General features: G+C 39.7%; 2 protein-coding genes across 2 annotated transcripts; one reads left to right on the top strand and one right to left on the bottom strand.

The window, feature by feature from the left end:
- Positions 1 to 183: 183 nt before the first annotated feature.
- Positions 184 to 1,714, bottom strand: LOC108051615 (serine protease inhibitor 42Dd-like). Its single transcript, XM_017133759.2, has 4 exons — positions 1,684 to 1,714; positions 787 to 1,631; positions 597 to 735; positions 184 to 531 (listed from the first exon to the last, which is right to left on the bottom strand). The coding sequence occupies exons 1-4, from the start codon at positions 1,694 to 1,696 to the stop codon at positions 407 to 409; spliced, it is 1,122 nt and encodes a 373-aa protein (XP_016989248.2). The 5' UTR covers positions 1,697 to 1,714; the 3' UTR covers positions 184 to 406.
- A 542-nt stretch (positions 1,715 to 2,256) lies between these two features.
- On the top strand, positions 2,257 to 23,983 carry LOC108046754 (vascular endothelial growth factor receptor 1). The gene is made up of 20 exons (XM_044459392.1): positions 2,257 to 2,421; positions 13,030 to 13,227; positions 14,593 to 15,104; positions 15,797 to 15,971; positions 16,588 to 16,836; positions 17,204 to 17,352; positions 17,544 to 17,727; positions 17,790 to 18,259; positions 18,657 to 18,683; positions 18,761 to 19,070; positions 19,143 to 19,592; positions 19,653 to 20,132; positions 20,229 to 20,388; positions 20,755 to 20,981; positions 21,461 to 21,730; positions 21,797 to 22,046; positions 22,111 to 22,183; positions 22,239 to 22,389; positions 22,504 to 23,139; positions 23,681 to 23,983. The coding sequence occupies exons 2-19, from the start codon at positions 13,164 to 13,166 to the stop codon at positions 23,070 to 23,072; spliced, it is 4,770 nt and encodes a 1,589-aa protein (XP_044315327.1). The 5' UTR covers positions 2,257 to 2,421; positions 13,030 to 13,163; the 3' UTR covers positions 23,073 to 23,139; positions 23,681 to 23,983.
- Positions 23,984 to 23,990: the final 7 nt, after the last annotated feature.

The raw sequence follows: 23,990 nt of genomic DNA, 5'->3' as shown, positions 1-23,990 counted from the left end.
CAATTGTTTTAATATTCGTAGATGTAGATTATTAGTAAATGAATATGGATATATCCAAGCCTTTGTTGGCAATTTGAACAGCAGGCATTTGGTTTAAGACTGAAACTTTACTTTGACTTTCAGTATGGGTCTAATAATACCACTTTTGTGGGACCAATTTTATTATAAATATTCTAAAAAATATAAATAATATGCTTTGATTTAATAACTCTTTTTCCGGCTTTTTCAAATGTGTATCCAATTTAATTTAAAACCTAATTACAAGAATCAAAATATTTGACAAAAGGACTTCCTAAAATATTGCCATTTATTATATGTACGAAAATTGTCGTGCCAAACAAATATATTTATTAAACTGTGGCTTATCTTATTATGTATTTTCTTTAATTTGTTTGTAAATTGTATTTTATTTTTCTGGGTTAACGAAATGTCCCTGAAGGTAAGTAGTATTCTGTTCGCGATCGCGAATGACATATGCAAACGGATGCTCTGCGTTAAAATCCCATTCGCATTGCCTGCAAGGTCTATCAACTGAGGATTATAAGAGATGTTGCAAAAAATTAAGACCATTAAACAAAAAATAAGACCATTAATACCTGGAACAGTAGGCTCCTCTGCACCCTCTTCATCAAGCTCTATAAAGGCCTTTTGGAAGACCTTGTTGATCGGGACCTTTGACGAATTCAAAAGACCACTTAAGTCCGCAGAGCCTCCAAATGTATCTCGCATGCCCATCTATAAGTACAAAATATAAAAGTAACCATACACTTTTTAGTTCACACCCACCTTTTCAAGAACTCTACTTAGATCTGCGGAATATTCGATTTTAAACTTGGGCAGTTTTAAGACCACCTTCTCTTTTTCGGGACGACTGTAGAAGTAGGTTCCAATCTTGGGCACAAGTTTCTTTAAGCCATCGACTTTAAAGGGCAAAAAGATGAACATGGATAGGCTGGAATCCCGGAAAGGTAGCTCGATCATATGGGCATCTAGGCGAAAACTAAGTTTCACCTCAAAATAGCCAATTAGAGTCATCATCTCGACAGGCACGCGTTTTTTGGCAGTGACATGGAAATCGGCAATGAAAGTTTTCTTGGGGTCGAACTTGTACTGCCACTGGGCTTTAAAATTTATACCACTCAAGAGTGCCACCTTTAGATCCGCTCCCAAATCTTTGGGTGAAACTATATCCCGGATCCGGCCGCTCGTCTGATCGTTTACCCACTTGTTGACAATCGAAACTGCATTGCCGAGACTTTTAAAGTTAATAGTTTTGGCTTCGGCCTTAAAGGAATCTTTAACCAGCTTATTATACTCCGAGTTTAACTGGTATTCATCGCTGACGTATATGCGGTTGGCCAAATCAAGGATGGCTAACCTCTTACGTCCTTCGAGATTGGTAAGGAGTTTCTTGTACTTTTCGGCCACTTCCTTTTTATCGGCGGGCAGTTTCAGTACCTTTCTCAGTTCTTGGGCTGTGGATCCCCCAGCTCCCATGTAAACCATACGCATCAAGATTTCAATGGAAATGGGCGAAGTAGCTAGGTTTTTATCCAAAGTATCAGTGGCCAAAATTTTGTAAAAGTTACTAGTGAATTGGGCAGTCACCGAAGTGCCCAACAACATTAAAACTAAGGAAAAATTAGTTAGTTACTTTCGAAAGAAATGAATTTGTCCACTTACATAAATACTTCATTTGGAACGCTGTTGCTAACTAAAAGTAAACCTTAAAGTTGCGAGATATTTTACTCGGTATCATAATAAAGTTAAATTCGTCATGGAGTTTCATTAGATAAGCATATATATACTTTACCCTAACAAATAAGATTTAAAAAGGTTATGCAAAAATAAGTTATTAAATAAAAAGTCCTTCTGTCTATACTACCTAATTATATTTTTGAATAAAATATAAAAATTACACAAAAATAAAATTGGCGCAGTCATAAAATCATTGAAAAATATAAACACTTTATAATTATTCTTTGTGAACTTTGGTTTATAATAAAAATAATTACTAAATTACAAAAAAGTTAGTTTTAGATAAATTAAATTTTGCCCTTTATAAGTAAATTTAAATCCGAAAAATGTAACCGCCAACTAACTTATACCGCCATCGAGGAATTCTGGCAGCATGGACGCAATCTTTTTTCACAGTGTGGCCACATGTGAACGTTTTTAAGCGTTCTGGCAACGCTATTTCAACTGCGTGACTCCATTCAATTTTTAGCTCGGTCTTTAGTTCATTATAACTTTTCGAGCTGTTCAGACGTCAGAGCGGAATATTCAATCGCGCGCTTTCGACTTTTTCAGTGGCAAACTGTTTAAACTTTGCCGACGACGCAGTTTACGTTCTGTTTTTTAAGAGCCACAAATATAAATAAAAGTCCGCCAAGCAAGAAGTGTTGAACAAAAATCCACAACGTAAGTGGAAATTTATGAAGGTTAAAATATAATATAGTATATATGATATCAAACCGAAACCAAGTCGTGCCGTATATATATGTGATGCATCAAAGGTGCTAAGCAAATGAATCCGCATTTGAAAGTTTAGATATCGATGAGAGAGAACCCACACCTCTAAAAAAAAAGTAAATAACAAAAACACAGATACAAATACGAAATCGAAAACCAATACAAATGCAGCCACAGGTGGTTGACAAGAGTAATATTGAATTGTAAACCCAAAATCGAATTGTGTGCTCGTGTCAATGCTGTTGCTCAATTCAATGCAATTGAAACAGCCGAAAAAGTCGCTGTGCATATAGTATTTCAATACCCATACTATTATATTGATTGTGTTTCCATTATCAGTGACCTTTTTAGCTGTGCGTGTGTGTGTGTGAGTGGTATTATCAGAGCCTGGTGTATTATTCATTGATAAGTGTTAAGTATACAACATGTGTGCGTATGGCTAGGTTGAATACGTCAACGGCATTCCAAGTAAACGACACCAAAAACACCGTAGCCAGGTATTCAAAATCATGATTCATCGCTGATCGTGACTGTAATTGTTATGTTTTTTTTTCCCGTTGTTGTTGCCATGCTGCGTAAGACTACAAATATTGGTAAATCTACGATTTGTCTTACTCACTCCGCGGTTTCCAGAAACTCCCGAATTGTTTGTGTGAAAAAGTGAAATACAAATTAAGAATTCACCTTTCTTTTGTTTCGATGGACAGTGGAGACTGTATTGGAGTATCTATACGCGACTTTCTTAAACCGGTTCCCTCATCGGTTTCTTGACCAAGCCAAACTGTTGATACATTTCCCTCAGCGCGTGACTCAGTATCCAGAAGTTCCGATGGAATCACAGGCCCATAATTCATTGCCTCCAATTGGGCCACTGCAATTGCTCACTGTGCCCAATTTGTTTATTAAATACAGATACCCCACACTGCTCCATTTATCTCAGCTGACCACTTCAAAAGGCTGGCCAGGCTGTTAATTGTTGTTCTGCTGGCCGTCAATCACTTTTCCTGACTGGAGTGGAAAATAAAGGAAAAACAGCCAGGAGTTCGAGTCATAAAAGTGTCAGCGTGGCCGGGAGGTATAGGTGGTTAATCGGACGGATAAATATTTACTGGATTTCCCCCCATCGCAAATTCGCAACATCTAACAACTGTTTGGTTAAGCCTGCGAAAATCAATGGCCATAAGCGGTTCTTGGAAAATGTCCGTCTCACTTGCTACTTGCCACTTGCCACTTGCAGCTCTTTTTCACACCTTTCCTTTATGCACATGGCACATTAATCAGAAGGGGGCTTATGGCCAACTATCCACCAGATACGCAGATACCCCCTCCCCCTTCCCCCTTGCTGGTGTCAAATTAAAGTTACTTTACGGCAGTTGATTACGCTGAATTAAGGAGTTTCATTACGTATAAATTACTTTGCCTGCACTGCGCAAAAACCAATATTATTTGTTTGGAAAACTATTTTTGTATTAATTTACACAATAAATACAGAAGCGGAACACTTGTCAGTAGTTTATTAAAACTCTGACTCGCCTTTTCGGTGGCAACGATAATGTGTTTCAAGCGATTTGAATTCTCCAGAGGCAGTAAATATGAAATTACTTAATTTTAATCTCAAGAAGCTTGAAGTCCACTGGAAGTCTGGCTTCAATTCATAAAAAACCATATATAAAAAGCAATTTCCGTCACATCATTTTTGGATGGGGTTGTAAAAAAAAACAATAACGAAAACACAGATAATATTTTAGCAAGGAATGGTTTATATTTTAGTTTTTTATTATTATTATTCTTTATTTCTTTCAGTTTACGGAATAAGCTCAATATAATTTTGAGAAAAGCACTAGATAAACTCCTTAACTCTTTGGGGAATTGGCACATAAATAACCATTTGAGATAATATCTGTTTAATTGAATTTGCCGGTTACCAATAGTCATAAATAAAAGCCATTCGGCGGACAATCTACGACAGTCTCGCCCAACATTGAACACGTTTTCACACCACTTTGTGCGGTTTGTTTGGCATTCTATGAATGGACACCTTCGACTCTTTACATCCGCTGGTTGGCTTGTTGGCTGTCTGTGTCAGAACGTAAATAATAAATGGACAACGGACAACAAATATTTTTGGCCAGGCCATCGGAACTGTCTGCATGGGGCGTAAGCGTTTAACGATGGCCTGGCCATAAATCTGGCAAAATCGCTGAAAAGGCACTTGGCTTTCACCTGGTCCCTAGCTCTAGAATAGAACCCATTCATTAGCTCAGCAATTCCCGTTTGCAAACTTAACCACCAGCCTCATAAACTTACTCAACTGCACTTTAGAAAACCAGGAAAATATGTATATGTATATACATAGCTGCATTCTTGTTTCCGCCGGCGATAAAATTAAAAATGAACGCAACCGATTCACCCAATTATGTCCGAAGGAAGAAATGCATTGGGTAAACAATAAATTGAGCAATCTTTCATTGATGGCAGCGTGTTTTGAGGTCATGGCAAGGCACGAAATGGGCCATATACTCGGCTATATATATATGTATATTTATTTATTAATCGAGCAAAACCCAAAACAAACAAATTAAACACTTGTCGGCTATTAAGTGAACGCATATAACATTTCTATTTATTTCCCAGCAGCAGCTGGCCAACAACTTGTTGTCGCCACGCGTTGTAGTTGTATAATATCTGGGCAGAATGCCAGCTATTCAATTTCACTGGCTGCTTTTTATTTTGGTTTTATTAGATTCGCAGTTCATGGAAAACAAAAGAAATCATTTTTCCCAAGTCTTACAACAGGCGTTGAGATTAAGGGTTACATAAGTAAAAAGTTTCTCAAATGACACATCTAAAAGATACATTACCTGCTCCGGTAATTTCACTTTTATTTCATTTGACTTTCTTTGCCGGTTATGTAAATGTTGCCAAAAAAAAGTACATTTAATTCATTTTTCTTTTTTTGCTAGGGCATTATTTAACTACCTGCAGAAAAAGCCAGAAAGTACGTATATTTCCTGGTCTTATTGTAGCGCCATTTAATAGCCGTTGTTAAGATAGGCCGTTGCGAAACGCTTATCTAAACAGACCGATGATAAGGTGCGTGGTTAGAATCAGTATCTGTCAGATACTGTATCTATCTGCTATATACCCGCAGCTCAGCAACAGCTTGGCTGTGATTATAAGGGCTGAACTTATCTGGCAGCTTCTCGGGGACTTGCTACTGCCTTCTTTCTCCTTCCAGTTGCCAATTTATCAAGGCGTCACTTTTGTTTGTCTCTCGGATGTTGTTTATGCATTTGTCTTGCCGATTAGCGCTGCCTGCTGCTATCGCTTCAAAAATGCATTACATCTGCGACCAGAAGCCCGTATGCCAATCCTCAGCTGGGAAATGTTAGAGGGGCGTGGACGGGGGCGTGGTTGACAGCAGAAAAAAAAGAGCCAACACATAAATGGCTAAACTCGCTCTTGTACGAAATGTGTGGGTGGAACTCGCAGCAGGAGCTGCACTTGCCCAAAAAAGTACAACAAAAAATGTCAATAAAAAAGAGCAGGCGGAGAGGGGGTGTGGGGTGCTGCGACCATATATCAATTAATTAAAGTCGGACAAGAGACATAAAACAAGATGTTGGTGAATTGCTCCCGCTGATAACTCCCCCACAACTAAAGTGACCTCGATGTAATGGCGCCAAAACGTCTGCTTAATTAATCAATTCGAGATCTATTAATTCTGCAGACTTTGGATTGACAAATTACCTAGGAATTGTCATTAACTTTTACTTGTCCACAATTTAAAGTAATTAATGTATTATTATGTAGAACTTTGGTTAGTAAATACTATTTTCGGAATTATATTATATTTTATAGTACACTTGGATTTTAATGGACCTTCTTAGGTTTAATTTAATATATAATATTTTACTACAAGCAAATAGATTAGGAAAACAACAAAATTTGCACAATTTCTTCAATTAGGCGAGAAAAACAAGCTTGACTTAGTCAGAATTCTTTTGTTATAAATTATGTCACCCCAAAACTTTGTCGAAAGTTTTTCTTTCTTATGAAATAAGTTTCTGTGCAAAAGTAATTTAGGTTGTGCTTTAGTATGGTTAAAGACGACATTTAAATTCCAAATAAAATGCGTACCCTTACCAATTCGTATGACATCCGTAGGTTTCATTAGCGTTCCTGGTTAGCTCACGCCTACTTATGGCCATTTTTAGTCCTAACGAAAGACACTTGGTTAATGGAATTAACTGGCATTCCCTGTAATGAAACATTACCGTGTCACCATTCCCGCAATCATTAAAAGACACGCAAACTGTGCCAAAGTCGCGTCATTATGCAGAACGATGATTAGACATTGGTTTGGGCCAAAAAGCGAGAGTTGGCCCAAAGCCCACACGCGGTTTTTGGCCTGGGTGGGCAGATTGGGCCCAGATTTCGATAGCGTTGTTAACAGATGGCTGGCAGCAATTGACAAATAGTTTGATTTATGAGGCTGCAAATCTTAGCTTGGCCCAAATTGCAAATTTCCATTTGCCTGCGTGCCGCTTTTTGAATTTTTAATGAAGCCAACCAACCCACACCCCCTTTTTCCCGCTTCCAGGCAATGCAGATGCATAAAAATATTTCCTGATATTTCGCATTCCTTCGGCTTGTTGCTCATTATTTTTGGCCAAGAGCCAGCGGCATGTTTGCAATTGCAATCACAGAATTTGTGTACGACCAAACTTTCCATTAAGATGTTGCGGGCCAAATTTCAATCGAAATGAAAAACAAAAGGCGCTCGACGAAAAACCACTTGACTCTTGCACAAACACACGCACCGACACAAAGGTCAACGGGGAAAATCAAATAAAAGCCAGGAAAACTCAGGCGAAAGAGTCGTAAATTTCCATGGGCGTAGGGAAAAACAAAGGTAATCCAAACAAAGAGACACTTCTCCCGGCTCCAGATAATTGCAGAAATAAACTCTGAGTTGTGGCCCATAGAAAATTCAATTTGAGAAAAAAGGAGTTCCAAATTAAAATGGACGGCAGTGGAAAAGCGGAGGAAAGTTTCCACGTGATGAGGGTCACTCGTATGCGGATGCCGAGCACGTAATCTGGAAAATTTTGGAGTGTGGGGGCGTGAACCGCGATCCAAAACACGAGACGGAAAACCAGGGAAACCAAACACAAACCTCGAATTGAATCTGTTGCACATGCAGCGAGTGAAAAGCACGAGCTGGCCAACATTTTCATTTATTGGCCATAAAGAACCCAATGATGTTGAAAGATTTTCCCGGCAAAGCGTTAAACTGTCAAAAGTTTGGACGTAAAACGGTGTAGGAGTTTTTTTTTTGGTTGAAAAACATGGAACTAATAAGAATGTTGTTTGTTTATGGAGCCAAAACATGAAATGGCAAGCCGTTTTTATGGCAAAAACGCATGAAAGAATTTCCTTGTCTCCCCATAAATAAAAGGCTGGTCAGTGCATAAACTTGCGCCAAACGTGTGCTTAAGTGTACCACTGCTGTTTAAATATAAAAAAAAACCTGGAGTTTTCCAACAACTATTATGAATAATGATATATTCTTAGAAATATTTATAAAAAATGTTGATAAAGTATTACTTGTTTATGTTAACAGATATCAGATTCATAAACAAACTTAAAACTCTGCACAAATCTATCACTTGGTTCACGGAATTAAATGTTTAGATATGAATAACACTTTAAGAAATTACAAGAGTAATGCTAGATGCGTCGAATCATTTATCAACTACACGATTTTCTTTTAGTTTTTTGTTAAAGACATGTCTATAAACACCTTGTAAATGAATAATATGTATTTCCACCTAATTAACTTGAATTGTATTTCAAATTTAAGGATAAAATTTAAATAGATTTTGCAAGAAATTAAGTAAACACTAAACTTTACTTATCAATATTTTCATAAAATCAAAATTTTTAATTTTGCAATATTGTTTTTAGTTCTTAAAATGGCTTTCTGTTTCCTAAATAAAAGGATTTTACTACCTTGTAAACACCATAAATGTTTTTCAATGATTCCCGCATTGAATATATATTTTATTTTTTTATTGCTGCAAGATCACTTCTTGAAAACAAAAGATTTCGCAATATGTGTTCGATCAATGGAAAAATGATTAATGCAAGGCGACACTTGCTCTCAAGAAAAGTTCTCCGCTTACAAATGCAGTCAGCCAACCGGTTTTGGTACTATATGGAATTTCTATATACCTATTTGTGTATTTTACACATATGTTTATAACGGAAAGGCTGTGTGCGAGGCAGTTTAATTAATACGCAAATATTGTCACTTATGTAAACAGATTTACATGAAGGTCTGAAATGAAAACGTGAGTGCAAACGTCACACATGAGTGACCAAAATGGTGGGAAAGGGGATCATTGGGTAGGGGGTCATTAATGAAAGAATTAAGGCGGCGCCACTCGACCATGGAATGACGTCATTCTTTATTATTTATACGACTTGATGGCCGTAAACAATTGTGAGATAAACATATGTTAAACATCGATATGAGCCCCGATAATCGCGGATTGAGGAGATACGACCCAAATAATACGAAAGCTTTATAAAAGACTTGATTTATTGTTCCGCTTTGTTATCTGACAAAACTACTTAGAAATTAAAGAGAGTGTGAATGTGATGCATCTGCGGAAAAGCTATGCAGAATGACTAGCCAATTAATAAGAAAATGGATATTTTCTTTTGTTCAAAACAGACATATGGGAAATTCTTATTTATTCCACTGGTGTACAGCAAAAATTAATTTATATCTGGTTTTAAGTGCGCAGATTAATAAAAGCTAAAGTGGTTTCTTATTTTTAAATTAATTCTGAAAGTTTTCTAGTTGAACCAGATGCAATTAAATAGTTCTAGACATTTTAAATTGGTTCAAGGTTTGAAGTGGATTTCTGATCGATTTCAAAGGTATATGTAATCTCCTCAGATTAGTTCGGACTCAATATATATATAAAAAAATGTCTTTAGAAAATTATGGGAAAAGTCTTTCTTCTTACTCTTCTTTTATTAAATCTTAGCATCCTATTTCAATAAATGTCCAATATAAATAAAATCATTGACGAGTTAAAGATCTGTTTATAAATATTTCAAGTTGTTTATGTTAAAAAAAAATTCTTGAATCGATTGTCATTTTTCCTTTTGTATTGGCATAAATATATTAGCCAGAACTAGAAGAAAATAAAAGCTGTGTAATAATTTCAGCAATGTAAATAAAATAAGCCGAAATTGGGGCAGATATTTTGAGAGGTAATTGGGATCTGTTTGCGCACTAAGTGCAGAAATGTGTACTCAAGATAGGGGAAAAGATAAAGATACAGATCCCCCTGGCTGGCCACCAACCGGCCTCATTATGTTCGGGCTAATTGCACGACCTGAGTTCCGTAGGCTGTGAAAAACAATCAGAGAAATATCAGAGCTGAAAAGGGGATTTGCCTGCAGCTGGGACTGGCTGCAATTAGGGCGCCCTGTAATTTGCGTCACGGGCACGTGAGGAACTTTAAAATCAGCAGAAAAAACTTTAGCCAAGATATAAATAGCCTGAATCGGGGATGAAGGAAAATGCCATAGCCCAGCGTCGCCCTTGAAAATTGCAAAGTGGGCGTGTCGCCATGACAACAGGCATTCCAGCGACAACACAAACCGGTGCACGGAAAAAAAAGCAACTCGATATCAGATCGAAGTTAGCAGGCTTTTTAAATTTTATACATCTTTTTAATGTGATTAAAAAGGTAGAGCCTAGAAGCATTACCTCTGATAAGAAAAAAAGATAGGGTTTAATTCGCACCGCTACCGAATAAATGTTAAAACATATTTTTTCCTGTGTTGAGAGTGACTGGCATTTATAGGTGGAGTTGGAGAAGTTGTAAGTTCTCCTCGTCAAAGTCAAAGATATTGCTGGCGGGCAGCAACTTGCAACTTGCAACATGTTGCCAGACACATTTGATAACCTGTCGGCTACTGGGCAGCGTTTCATTAACGACCATCCATCCACTCTGGGAATTCCTGATGCGGATTCAGTCAGGGGTGGTGGAATGAAATTTTAAAAAACCAACTTATAATATTTATCTTCGCCAAATTCTAAGAATTTCATTTGTGGAATTCCATTTATGCCGGAAAACCATTTGTTAAAAAAACTGAGCAATGCCCTTAAGCTTAGAAATCGAACAAAAAAACAGAATATGACTCAAAATTATAGAGATATTACAAAAATGTGTCATTTTGTGCAATTTTAAATTCAAAATATAACAATTTAACAAAAAATGAAAGCAGATACTTTATAGGATCGGAAATGTGCTCTTCACTATATAAAAATTACAATATCCTCTGCAAGAGTATAAAAAAGAAATTGATAACCACAACATTTATTTTTTATCATATTAACAAAATTATAAAGTTGAATACTGGAGTCAGTCTTGAAGAAAGCGTGTTCCACATTCTTAATGTATTACACCTTTCATCGGGGATTTAGCTACTGCTCGCAGGTGATTAGCGGCCAAGTCAATATTAGCCAGCTGATTGCGTTTAAGCCGCAATGCTCGTGGTGTGGACATGTGGGACAGGTGAAACCAGGGCAATATCAATTAGCCAATAAACGCCAGAACGGGCTGAAAACTGACCTCGCGTCCTGGTAGTGACAAAGATGAATGGCTCTATTTGCTGGCCAACTGGAAATTAGCCACAATAAGTCGACTAGGCCAAAATGTCATCACGAAGGCGCTTGGAGGAGTGCCCTCAAAGTTTGCCAGCAAATTAAATTCCAGTTTATCGATGTCAAGCGAGGAGCCGGGACACTTGTTTTCTGAGGCTTGGGGGGATTACATTTTAACGACACGGCCACGGAAGTGGCCCATCAGCAGCCAGCCAGCTCGATTGCTCTAATTGTCGGCAAACAGTTTCTCACTCAGGGAAAAAATTTGAAATACTATAAATTTATTTTGTTTTGATGCGTCCTATTAAGTTAAATGATTGAATAAGTTAAATCATACAATGTAAAAGATATGTACCCTATAATTTTAATTGTCTAAAGTTTCTATTTGTTAAAAACTCGAAACAAAAATAAATAAAATAATAATAAAATAAATACAAAGTATGTGTCCAATTGCCTATTTCTTAAAAATTCCAAAATTTGTCTAAGAAAAATCCATAATTTATAAATCAAGATTATAAACACTTCTAATTTAAAAATATTGTTGAGGCATAAGAATTTTATTTGAATAACAAGCTAATAAAAAAATGAATATGTTGATAGAACGAATACCAAACCCAAAATTTCAAATGATGATAACTTTTTTTGGCGAGTGACCAACGGCAATGGACAGTGGTCAGTAAACTTGTTTAATTGTGCATGTCCCGTTGTCATTTGGTGGCTTAGACTAGCTCAGCGTGTGTGACAGTGAATTATGGCCACGTGGGTGACCTGTTGCCTCACTCGTAGGTGTGTCCCAGCCCCTTCCCTCTGGCGATAAATGTAACGCCGGAAACGCTCTTTACAAATGCGGATATGACACAAATAAAATTACAAAAATGTCTCAAGAACTCTCCATGCACCACAGTGCGTATGCGTATTGTGTTGATGTTTATGCGCACAAGCAGTTTTGATAATTAAGCCGATTTTTTTTTTCTCAGATTAAACGACTGTTGGGTACACATAACTTTTAGAGCACAAGGGTATATTGAAATATCCGAAAAGTATGTGCAAGCGTTTTTTAAGCTTTTGGTCAGCTTTCCATGTCTTTGGGAAATGCAATTTCGGATGTTTGTAAAGAAATGGGTATCTCAAAGTCGAGAATGTCAGCTTAAGCGTTCTTTCTTGTTTTTCTCTTTTGTTATTCTTAACGGTCTGTTGAATGAAAAAGATTATTGTTAGCAACACTTCTTATCAAAACAATTCTTCTGTCGTTCAATGTGTCACTCCTGCAAAAAGCTTTATTCCGCTCCAGACTGTTGTGCAGTTCGCTTGTTTTTGAGAGGCGTATAAAATTCGGTGACAATTTAATTTCAATTATATCATCAAATTAAATATAAACAAAAAATAATAATTTAAAGTAAAGTACTAATAGTGTAAGAACTTTGTGTTAAATGAGCCAGTATACAAGTCTAGCAATAAAGTACACAAAAAGCAAACAGCAATTTTACTGGCACTTTTTAATAACAAGTGTTATATAAACAAAAAGTATTTATACACGATAAGCTTAGTAAACGATGTATCTAAGTTATTTATATCCGCAACATTGTTTCCAAATATATAACCGTTTAGCAACATGTAGCATTTATATTTGGAAGCGTGTCATTTTCTCAATCATTTCATCAATTCAACGACTTAAAAACAGACCACAAAAAAGCTGATAAAGAAATAAACGCAAAAATAAAGTAACCAACAAAATTTAAATAGATACACAATTTGCTACTTAGTGAAACATAGAAATACAGACCAAAAAAGATTATTATTAGACCCACTCTCAAATAATTCCTTGAAATCTTTAACCAAAACAACAAATTTCCTTTTATTTGCAGTGCAACGCTAAGTGAGCAAAGTGTCTTCCGTCGTGAACATGGCATTACTGAGCCAGATGTGTTAAATTTGAATGTTTAGGATAATCAAATTGGTATACTAAATAACCGCAAAGCAAACAAAAAACTCCAGCCACATGGCAGTGTTCCAAAGGAGGATTGTGCTGCCACTGCTAGTTTTGATCTCTTGGAGCTATGCATGTAAGTAGCAATGAGCATATCTCAATAAAGAATAATAATATTTGGAATTAAATGTTGTTCAAAACAATATCGTCGAATTAATAACCGCAAACTTAAAAAAAAGTTACCAGTGATAAAGCTTTCAACTTGCACATTTAAAAAAAAATATACATATCTCCACATACAGATTTATATGGAAGCGAATATGGATTGATATTTATGTGTGGGCAGCTGCCCACTTCGCTTCCTTTCTCGCCTTTTTTAAAATTTATATAGCCTGCGAAAAAAAACACAGAAATACCAGTGCCTTGCTGATAATATACACTTAAAAATATACTTAATTTTTTTTAATTTATTTTTTAGGATACTATTTTTGATAAGTATCAAAATTATAAATATTGAAATAATTATTTATAATTGTTTAGGTATAATTCCTAAAGACTCCCTAAATGCACATTTTAATTTATTTTTCTCTATGTGATGCCGTAATCCATTCATCTTCCAAGTTTCTACAACTAGAGTGTACAAACACCGATCTGAACTTTGATCTGATGTTGATAAACATCCGAATTTCTGGCTTGACGCCGCTTTTGTCATTCAACTGTCGTTTCTATTAGTTATAATTGTGATGCCTGATCCGATGTACATGTTTGAATACACACATATAAAATATATGATATGTAGTGCACGAGGCAGAGCCGAGAGCATAATGCCTATCAGGGAATGCCTATTGTTATCGTCTGTAAACAAATAATTGAGCGAAGAGGGAAAACAATCGCGCTGAGCAGAGGCGTAATCATTGCATAGGATAGTAGTATAGTGGGATCAATAAAGTATGGAGAATGGGATCGGTATGTTCAAGTGCCTCTGCGCTCATGTTTCTCCTATGGGGCAGATCGACCGCAAATCACTCGAAGTCATTATTATAGCGCCACCATTGACTGGGGATGTGTCCAATGCAATCTGGAAACCGGAGGCTAGATAAAGTTGCATGTGAAGTGCTCTGTTGTGGGGCATTCGAGCGCTCAATGAACAATACACATACGAGTACAGTTGACCTTCTGGTACACATAAAAAAATACCCTAGATCTATTTAAAAGATTAATAAACTATTAGTTGTTATGGCAATATACAATTTATTCTCACTTGGAACATATTACCTGTATGAAAGAATCAAATTTATTTTTTATTAATTAACAATTAAACCATTCTTAAAGATAAGCACAATATACCAACGTATAATTCTTACTCGAATGAATTAAAGTAAACTTCTGTAAATGTTACTTCCACATTAAAATTCCTCATTATTTAAAATGAAATTAAACTACCTTCCTAAGAAAAAATCAATTACAATAACTTACAATATTTTCTCGAATACATTTTTAGTTCCCCAGCCCCCCCTGGTCGAGTTGGAGGATGAGGACATTACCGCAAACTGCGGAGGCGAGAATGGAGCTCCGCTGATGACGCCCTGCAAGAACTCCATAATTCTGGAATACAATACCAAAACCGAGCTGAAATGCGAGGCGGACGGGCCGATGATCTGGTGGAACAACCACCAAGTACTTCCAAGCACTCCGTTTGAAAATACCGAGGATCCGACACGGCCCTACGGCACAAGCCTGGAACTGATCGATGTGACGGCCGACCAAGTGGGTGCCTATTACTGCGTGAAGTCTACGAATCATACGAAAATCAGAGAAATGCCGGAGGAGGAATTGATCGAGTTGGTGAGCCTGGGCAACGCCAGCTCCATCTACGTATACGTGAATGACCCAAGCAATAAGCTGGTCCTCCTCGATGTCATAGCTACGGCCGTGCAGTACACCGACGTGGTTGTACCCTGCAAGCCAACGATGCCCGACACAGAGGTGCTGCTGGAGACCAGTGATGGAGCTGTGAGTGGACAGGGTCTAATTTTTTTTGAAAGCCTTCCAAAAACAACAAGTTTAATCCATTAAGAAGGGCCTGCATGAATCTGAATAGGGACTGCAATGATAATAATACACTTTGATAACCCATACAAATGTGTCTATAAGTATGCATCAAGATTTATTGATCTTTTTATATCATGGCACACTTTTAGACACCTTTTTCAGAATTAGATTATGCAGAGTAAAAGAAAGAAAACTTACAGCATTAAGTTAGTATGGCTAAAACCTTCGAAATCATGACTTTCCTTTCCCAAGGTGACGAAACTATGGATGAGTTCGAATGGTACCATTCAGGGCAATTCCAAATCGTTCGACAGTGTGCGGTACGATCCCAGGCGGGGATTCACCTTCTTTGTCATTGACGATATATCCGGTTACTATAATTGCAAGGCAATGAACCAATGCGCTATTTTTGACGTTAACTACAGTATGTCGCAGTTTGCCTTAAATTAAATTCGTAGTTAAACCCTTTTGATCCTTGTATATACATACCATACTGTACAGACTATTTATATCCTCGATAACTAAATATTAAAGCGTAGTATTAACAAGTCAGTCCCAAAGTCCGTTACAGTATTGATAGGCTGCTGAAAGACAACCCGTTTTCTAGGCTCCCATTTCTTTACCCAATATCTGACCAATACACCTGTGTGCAGGTACATTCCAGCAGATCCGTCGGTCGGTACGATCCACAGCGGGGATTCACCATCGCAATCCGCAGCATCGCAGATGGCGGCGATTACTACTGCCGGCCAAAAGAGGCCTTTCCGGATAACGAAGAGGAATTGGTCATCATTCCTGTACGCTTTATTGGTAACGGTCACATTGATAGTGAGTTTTTGCACCCCAAAGTTTGTGATTTGTGATTTCCGTCTATAAATGTCGTAAATATTGCTTTCCACTATTCCACTATTATTTTTCAAATCGATCATCTGAAGCGGTTTCGGTTGGCTGCGGTTTTGGTCTCCTGCGGCCAAATATCTAATCTATGCAATTATTTTTTCTTCCAAATTCATGGCTTTAGTCACACTGTAGGCGACACACACACACACATTAACGATACACATGTTGTATCCACTCACACAACATTAAAATACTGCTTTCAAGTTTGAACTTTTAATTTAGTAATACTTTTATTGGTGGTATGATTTTAATGTTTGGATCTTTTTAAATCACAATGATTACAATCGGAACTCAGAGGCCTTATTTTTTAACACATTTATTAATAAAGTTTAAGAAGTTAGATTTTTTTAAATTTCACTCATTCACCTGTTTATTTGTGGTACCGTGTCCACAACGCACAAACACTGCTTGCTAATTACGTACGTGTGCTAACCTATGGTATTTCTCTCTTTCTCTGCGTTCCTCCCACTCCATGTCCCATGTTAAAATCTTGATTGAATCTATACCCGTACCCACTGTCACGTCAATGTACTAACTCCTCCAGAATCAGGATTGGAAATTCCCAGTACCCAGTACCCACCGCCATCGGGATCCTTCACTAACTCACGGGTCACCGGTGACGATGACGAAGTCCTCCCTACTAACCAATCGACGGGCAAAGTGGCACTAATCTATACTGATGGTGATGGTGATAGTGATGGTGATGGCGATGGAGCTTCACCCTGGAATCGGGCGAAGCGAAGTCCAGCCCGGCTGTCCCCGATGAATGCGTCGCCCTCACCCAGACCAGGGCGTAAGTGTTGTCCTGGCTGTTGTTGATCTGTTTCTGTTTCTGTTTGTCTCGTTTGTCTCCTTGTTGTGTTGTCCTCCTGGCTGTGCCCTTTATTTTGCATCCCCTACGTTCTCGCTTTGTGCTCGTTTTTTGTTGGTTATGGACTTATTTAACACCAGTTGCTACCTATTAACTTAGCCACTAATTTGGTAATACTAATCCCGGCTAACACACCTGCCACCTATGTTATGTAGAAACGTTAACCCATTTGTGTCCACGTCTATGTATGTCTAACCCGACCATCTGCATGAAGCTGTAGCATTGCTGGCCACGCCCAGTCCCTTGCGAAGGGTATCTAATAAAGCTAAACTTTCTACCAACGCCACAGAAGCCGGCAAACCGCTGCCAAGTCCCGTGATCAAGCCCCTTCCAGACCGTCACGTCATCACGGGCACCAACTTCACCCTGGATTGCGAGCAGTCCGCTTACTTCCACGCAACATACACCATGAAATGGCAAACTCCGGGTAGAGACAAGGTTAGTAAAATCGGCTTCTTGTATGTTTTAAGGGTTACATTGCTTTCAGAATTAAAAAAAAATTAAGTTTTTTGCGGTTCAACTTAGGAATCCCATTTATAATAATTTTGTGTCCATACCTTGAACTGACTATAACCTATAGCTGTCATATAGGATAAGATACGAAGTTAAAAGTTAATGCTCTTCCCCAGGATCGCATCTCATTCACGGAGGCCTCAATTGATACGAAGACCAAGAACAGCACCCACCAGTTGGGTAGGAGCACATTGACGGTACTGAATACCCAACGTTCAGATTCCGGTCTGTACAAATGCCAGGTCACGGAAAATGCCAAGTCAAACATACAATTCTCCTCGTACAAGATTAAAGTCTTAGGTAGGTGGTTGGAAATTACGAAATGTGAGAGATATTTATTCACTTTTTACCGAAACAAACAGGTCCAGACGAAACCTACTTGAATGTGCACGAGCCATCGGGACATTACGATGTACGGGAGTATGCCAACCGCACTATCCAGATGACGGCCAACTTCGAGGGTTATCCAACGCCCGAAATCAAATGGTTCAAGCCAGATGGAACAGAGGTGCGCCAGTCGGAGAACAACCTGAAGATCATATCCACGGAGCTGAGCACAACGCTCAAGATTCTGAATGCCCAGCTGCAGGACAGCGGCACATACGTCCTCCGGGGCACGAATACCTTTGGCACCAAGACCAGGGAGTACAACGTGAGTGTGATGGACGCCCCGGTACTGAGGATGTCGGACGCCTATGTCCAGGTGGGCTCCGTGGTGCGACTGGAGTGCAGCGTGAGCGCCTTTCCGCCGGCGATAGTCACCTTCGTGTTCCGTCCCTGCCGCCTGGAGCCCAATTGGCCCACCTGCACCGAACCCTTTCAGAACTTCAGCGTGAGTACAACGATGTTGCATAATGTTGGTCCGGGTATAAGGCTTTATTCTATTCTATCTTAAGTAGAAGGAATTGCAATCATTTATGTTACGATCACCACCATCTCTAAATTTCATTACCAATCTTATACAATTTTTAAACAAAGCATAGCTCTAAAAATATATGGAATACAAAACTTTCTTTTCATTTCCATTTATTTTTTTTCTAAATTATTAAACAAATAAACCATTTTGGTGGAGGCTGAGATTAGTCAACAAAATTAGTATTAGATCTCAATAACTAAAGCTATATATGAAATGTTTAAGCTTAGCTTAAATGGTATTTGCATTGTCCGCTTAATTATATTTTATTTGTTGCTCCTGTGTCGTCCCATGCGTTGGTGTTATTCATCTGCAGTTGCCAAGAGTACAAGAGGAATATGAGGTAAATTCTTTGTTAGCAATCCACTTGCAAATTCTTGTCAGCACATTTTCAAATCACTTCTTGGCCCAACCCCACAGTTCCAAACCAAACCGAGACCCGGAAAGTTGAGTGTGGAAACCATAGTCGAGGTATCCTTCCGGCCCACGGAGCCAGGAATCCTCACCTGCATTGCCCAGAATCTGGTGGGCGACAAGGAACGAAGGACCCTAACCAAGGCGCACGTATTGCTGGGCAATATCTCTGAGAATATGACCATATATGGCTTCGACAAGGACCAGAAAATCGCCAAGGAAGACAATTTGAACTTTACCTGCGAGGCACTGGCCTATCACTTCGACGGCAATCTCAAATGGCTTCATGATGGCGAGACATTGGAGGAGTCCAAAGGTATATAGATCGAGGATATATTTTTAGGGATTTATTAAACTATAATTAATTCAACATATTTCAAATCCACAGGTGTTATTATTGAAAACAGTAATACCAATTTCTCCTACAAGAGCACTCTGCATTTTACTTCGGTATCCGACATGGACCGCGGAACCTATGAGTGCCGGGCCTATGAGATCAGAAATTCCTCCCTGTACACCAGCCGCGAGATAACCATGTACGTCCACGACCCTTCGCCTCCGCAGTGGGTGAGCCCCAGCCAGAATGCCAACTCGAAAATCAAGAGGAATCTGAGTCAAACTCTGGAGCTGGAGTGCGTCTCCAAGGCTATTCCCGTGGCCTCGGTGCGGTGGTTCAAGGACGACGTGGAGTTGGCCGAATCGAAGCTCAGGCACTTCATTGGTAATGGCGAAAAGCTGCGGATCACTCACCTTTATCCCGGCGACGAAGGCGCATACAGGTGTCTGGTGGAGAACCGGCTGGGCAGCATTCAGAGCTACTTCACGGTGGTAATTTCAGGTGAGTTTGACTTGCATTTCTGTAGGCTTATTATAAATCATTTATATTATTTCAATGCAGACCTGCCCGGTATTAACGCGTTCTGGATTTGGCTCGGTACGATTATATTCCTGATGCTGATCAGCCTGTGCGTCTTCCTGGCCCTTCGCTACCAGAAAGAGCACAAGCGGAATCTGGCCCTAAAGGCCGCCGGTCTGGCCAATTTCGAGGAGGGTGCCGTGGGGCACATTAATCCCGATTTGACCCTGGACGAGCAGGCGGAACTGTTGCCCTACAATCGAGAATTCGAGTTCCCTCGGGAAAACCTCAAGCTGGGCAAGCAGCTGGGAGCCGGAGCCTTTGGCGTGGTCCTCAAGGGAGAGGCCAGGAACATCCGGAAGGAGGAGCCCACCACCACGGTGGCGGTCAAGATGGTCAAGCGGACGGCCGACAACGAGGTGGTGCGGGCACTGGTCTCAGAGCTCAAGATAATGGTCCATCTGGGCCAGCACTTGAACGTGGTCAATCTCCTGGGAGCCGTTACCAAAAACATTGTGAAACGTAAGTTTTAGTGAGAAGTTTTTAAGATCACTAAAATAATGATGATTATAACATTTGGTTAATACTGATTTCATATTAACATCTATCTTCTTATAGGGGAACTCATGGTTATTGTTGAGTACTGTCGCTTTGGCAATATTCAGAACTTTCTGCTGAGGAACAGGAAGTGCTTCATCAATCAAATCAATCCAGATACCGATCACATAGATCCCAACATCATGACCCAGCGCATTTCCGATAACTTTGACCTGCACCGGTAAGTGATTTCGGGGCAGTATGATGACTAACAAGCCTGGCCTTAATTAACCATTTAGTTTAAACCTTACTTTAGATAACCGTTGTGTTGACTAACTCTTATACTATTTTGTTTTTTTGGTTTTGGTATACATACGCTAAATTTTACCCACCGACTAACAATCAACCCAACACGATCCTCGATCTAATTAACTCTTGCAACACTCCACACACACACACACAAAACACTGAATGTTTTTGCACCTGTGCTTACGATCCCGCTCCTGGTTGTGGTCTCCTCCTCTGTGCTCCCCGCTCTATGTGTCTCCCTCTGTGTGTCCTGTGGTTATGTGGTTATGTGGTGTGGCGACTAAACTCCAACTAACAGCGATGCGAATGGTGGTGGTGGCTTGAAGTACGCCAATGTCCACTCGTACATGAATCAATTGCACTCGCCGCACAACAATAACACCCAACCGCCGCCTCACCGCAGGAACTCGGACAATGATCCCCGACCGGGCACCCGAGCCGGACGACCAGGATCCGGATCCGCCACCTACAGCTACGACCGGCAGATGGACACCTGTGCCACCGTGATGACCACCGTTCCGGAAGGTTGGTTCTTAACCATATTATAATAGCCACAAAATGTAGATATCCACAGTTGTCAAGCTTAAGACATTAGAACTAGTTGAAATATCTTGTATCTACAATTTGAGGAAAGCTTAAGAAAAAATAACATCAAATAAAAACAGGTCACCTTATTTAAGTCAATTAAGACATCATAATATATCATAGAAACAGCATTTTATATATTTAGTGTATTTGAAATAACCTTACAGTAAACGTAAAGCTAAAGGGAAAATAACTAATATTCGTTTTTCTATTTTGTCGGATTTTTAGACATTTTGGACAAAAGTAAAAACTATTTTATATGTGAGGTTCACGAATCAAAATCATTATTTCCGGCCCATAATCTCTTAACTAATAGTTTTTTTTTCTGTGTAAGAATATTACAATAATTAGTACTGTTATTTTTATTGCCTTAACTTTCTAAGCAATTTATTTAATGGACTTAATATCCCATTTAACAGACGAACAAATTATGTCCAACAACTCCGTGCAACCCGCGTGGCGTTCCAATTACAAGACGGACTCCACGGAGGCCATGACGGTGACCACAATTGACCTGGTCAGTTGGGCCTTCCAAGTGGCCCGCGGCATGGACTATCTGTCATCCAAGAAGGTATTACATGGTGATCTGGCTGCCAGAAACATTCTCCTCTGCGAAGACAATGTGGTGAAGATTTGCGACTTTGGCCTGGCTCGGTCCATGTACCGAGGGGATAACTACAAAAAGTCAGGTATTATAATAATTAAAAAGCAAATGATTTGTAAGTTGATTCACTAAATTTGTATCGTCATTTTAGAGAGTGGCAAGCTGCCCATTAAGTGGCTGGCGCTGGAGTCACTGAGCGACCATGTGTTCAGCACCTACAGCGACGTTTGGTCCTTTGGCATTGTGCTTTGGGAGATGTTCTCGCTGGCCAAGGTCCCGTATCCGGGCATAGATCCCAACCAGGAGCTGTTCAACAAGCTGAACGATGGCTACCGCATGGAGAAGCCGCCCTGTGCCAACGGGGAGCTCTACGAGATTATGCTGGAGTGCTGGCGAAAGAAGTGAGTGTCTAAAAACTCTGTGAAAAACCACTCTATTATATTAATTTACTACTTCTTTTTACAGTCCTGAGAGCAGACCTTTGTTTACAGAGCTGGAGAAGCGTTTTGCCAGATTACTGGGCGAGGACGTGGCCAATGTAAGTGGGAATCTTTTAAGTCACAAAGTATACTATTTTCTACTGTACTTAACAGCACTATCTGGACCTAAACAACCCGTACATGCAGAGCAACATAGAGTACATGAAGAACCAGCCGACGGACTACCTGTCCATGATGGGATCCCCCGACGAGCTGGCACCGGCCGCTCCACGCTACGTGAACGGACACATAGTGCCCGATATCCGTGAGTATCCTTTCAGCCATGGACATTGATCAGGTTACTAACTGCGCACAATCACATCCATATGTCACCTGACCATCCAAATGCACCCACAACCATGCTGGCACACTAACTCAGGCATCGAGGAGCTGCCGGATGATTACATGGCAATGAGTCCGGACTCTGATCCCGATGCCGGCACCGCCATATTCTCACCCACGCGCCTCAAAGGCGAGGCGTCCGACTTTCCGGACTTCTCAAGCGAAACCACTTTCAATTTCCCAGGAGCGCGGCAATCGCCTACGCTGAGCAACAATCTGAACAGCGGTTCCAGCAAGCCGCTGCTCAAGAAGAACGGCCTGCCCACGGTGGCAGCGGCGGATCAGGATCCGGAGGAGATACCCATGCTGCACCGCCGCTCCGACGGATCGGACGACCAGAGTCCGGAGCAGGGCAGGAGATTCAATCAGGCCCTCCAGCAGCAGTATGTCACGCCCACGCCTTCGCCCCGCCATCATGTGGAGACGAAACTCAATGGGGATTCCGCCGAAAACTACGTGAATGTGAAGCCACCCAGAAAGAATATACCCGGCAAAACCACAACTGGAGGAGGGGGTGGTGGTGTTGGGGGAGCGGCACCCACGGAAGCCTTCTCGAATCCCAGCTACCAGTCACTGTCCACCGTCAACGAGCAGCGAAGGTATTAGGAAGTCCCGGAGCCATTAGTTTAAGTCCTCTACACAGCTTAGTTGGAGTTTTAAATGGATTGAAAAACAAGAGAACGCTATAGTCGGGTGCCCCGACTATCAGATACCCGTTACTCAGGTAAAGGGAGTGCGAGGGAGATGGAGATAGAAACTTTGATCACGCATAACTTTTTAACGAATGGTCCGATTTGAAAAATTTCTTCTACATTTCGATAGGTATTGATAAACACAATAAAACTGCATTTTTACTTTTCCGAAATATTTAAATTTTTAAAATCGTATCTAAGCGATTGTGGGCTTAAAGGGGGCGTGGCACCTTTTTGAAACAAACTTGCGCTGCGTAGGAACTCCTAGAATCTGCATGCAAAATGCCAATCTTCTAGCTTTTATAGTTTCCGAGATCTCAGCGTTCATACGGACAGACAGACAGACGGACAGACAGACGGACAGACGGACAGACGGACAGACGGACATGGCTATATCGACTCGACTAGTGACGCTGATCAAGAATATATATACTTTATAGGGTCGGAAACGCTTCCTTCTAGCTGTTACATACTTTTGCACGAATACAATATACCCTTTTACTCTACGAGTAACGGGTATAATAATTGATTTTAGGAAAACAAATTATTATAAAACATGATACAGCACGATAAAAATATTTAGGTTCCAACTGATCTATATAGGGGACTTTAAAAAACCATACTACTTAGTGACATTGTCAAGATTCTGATATAGCTTTAAGACCACCCACACTCACTCCATGTTAAATACTATTAATGCCATTTCATGTTTTAGCTTAGTCTAGATCTAAGCCGAATAAACTTATCTATGTATGTAATTGTTTGTCTTGTATTATGTATGCATGCACCTACGACTACTCAAATACAATGAGTATAATAACAATATTATCAA

Source organism: Drosophila rhopaloa, unplaced genomic scaffold, assembly GCF_018152115.1.
Source record: "Drosophila rhopaloa isolate 14029-0021.01 unplaced genomic scaffold, ASM1815211v1 contig_2, whole genome shotgun sequence".
Classification (NCBI taxonomy): domain Eukaryota; kingdom Metazoa; phylum Arthropoda; class Insecta; order Diptera; family Drosophilidae; genus Drosophila; species Drosophila rhopaloa.
This window is presented reverse-complemented; position numbering and strand designations above follow the sequence as displayed.

Bases quoted from the DNA above. Each gene is read 5' to 3' on its own strand.
- LOC108051615 (XM_017133759.2), bottom strand. The intron at 736-786 runs GTGGGTGTGAAC...TTGTACTTATAG, and splicing joins TAAGTAGAGTTCTTGAAAAG to ATGGGCATGCGAGATACATT. The intron at 532-596 runs GTATTAATGGTC...TATAATCCTCAG, and splicing joins AGAGGAGCCTACTGTTCCAG to TTGATAGACCTTGCAGGCAA.
- LOC108046754 (XM_044459392.1), top strand. From the start codon at position 13,164: ATGGCAGTGTTCCAAAGGAGGATTGTGCTGCCACTGCTAGTTTTGATC. The intron at 13,228-14,592 runs GTAAGTAGCAAT...ATACATTTTTAG, and splicing joins GATCTCTTGGAGCTATGCAT to TTCCCCAGCCCCCCCTGGTC. The intron at 16,837-17,203 runs GTAAGTGTTGTC...CCAACGCCACAG, and splicing joins GCCCTCACCCAGACCAGGGC to AAGCCGGCAAACCGCTGCCA.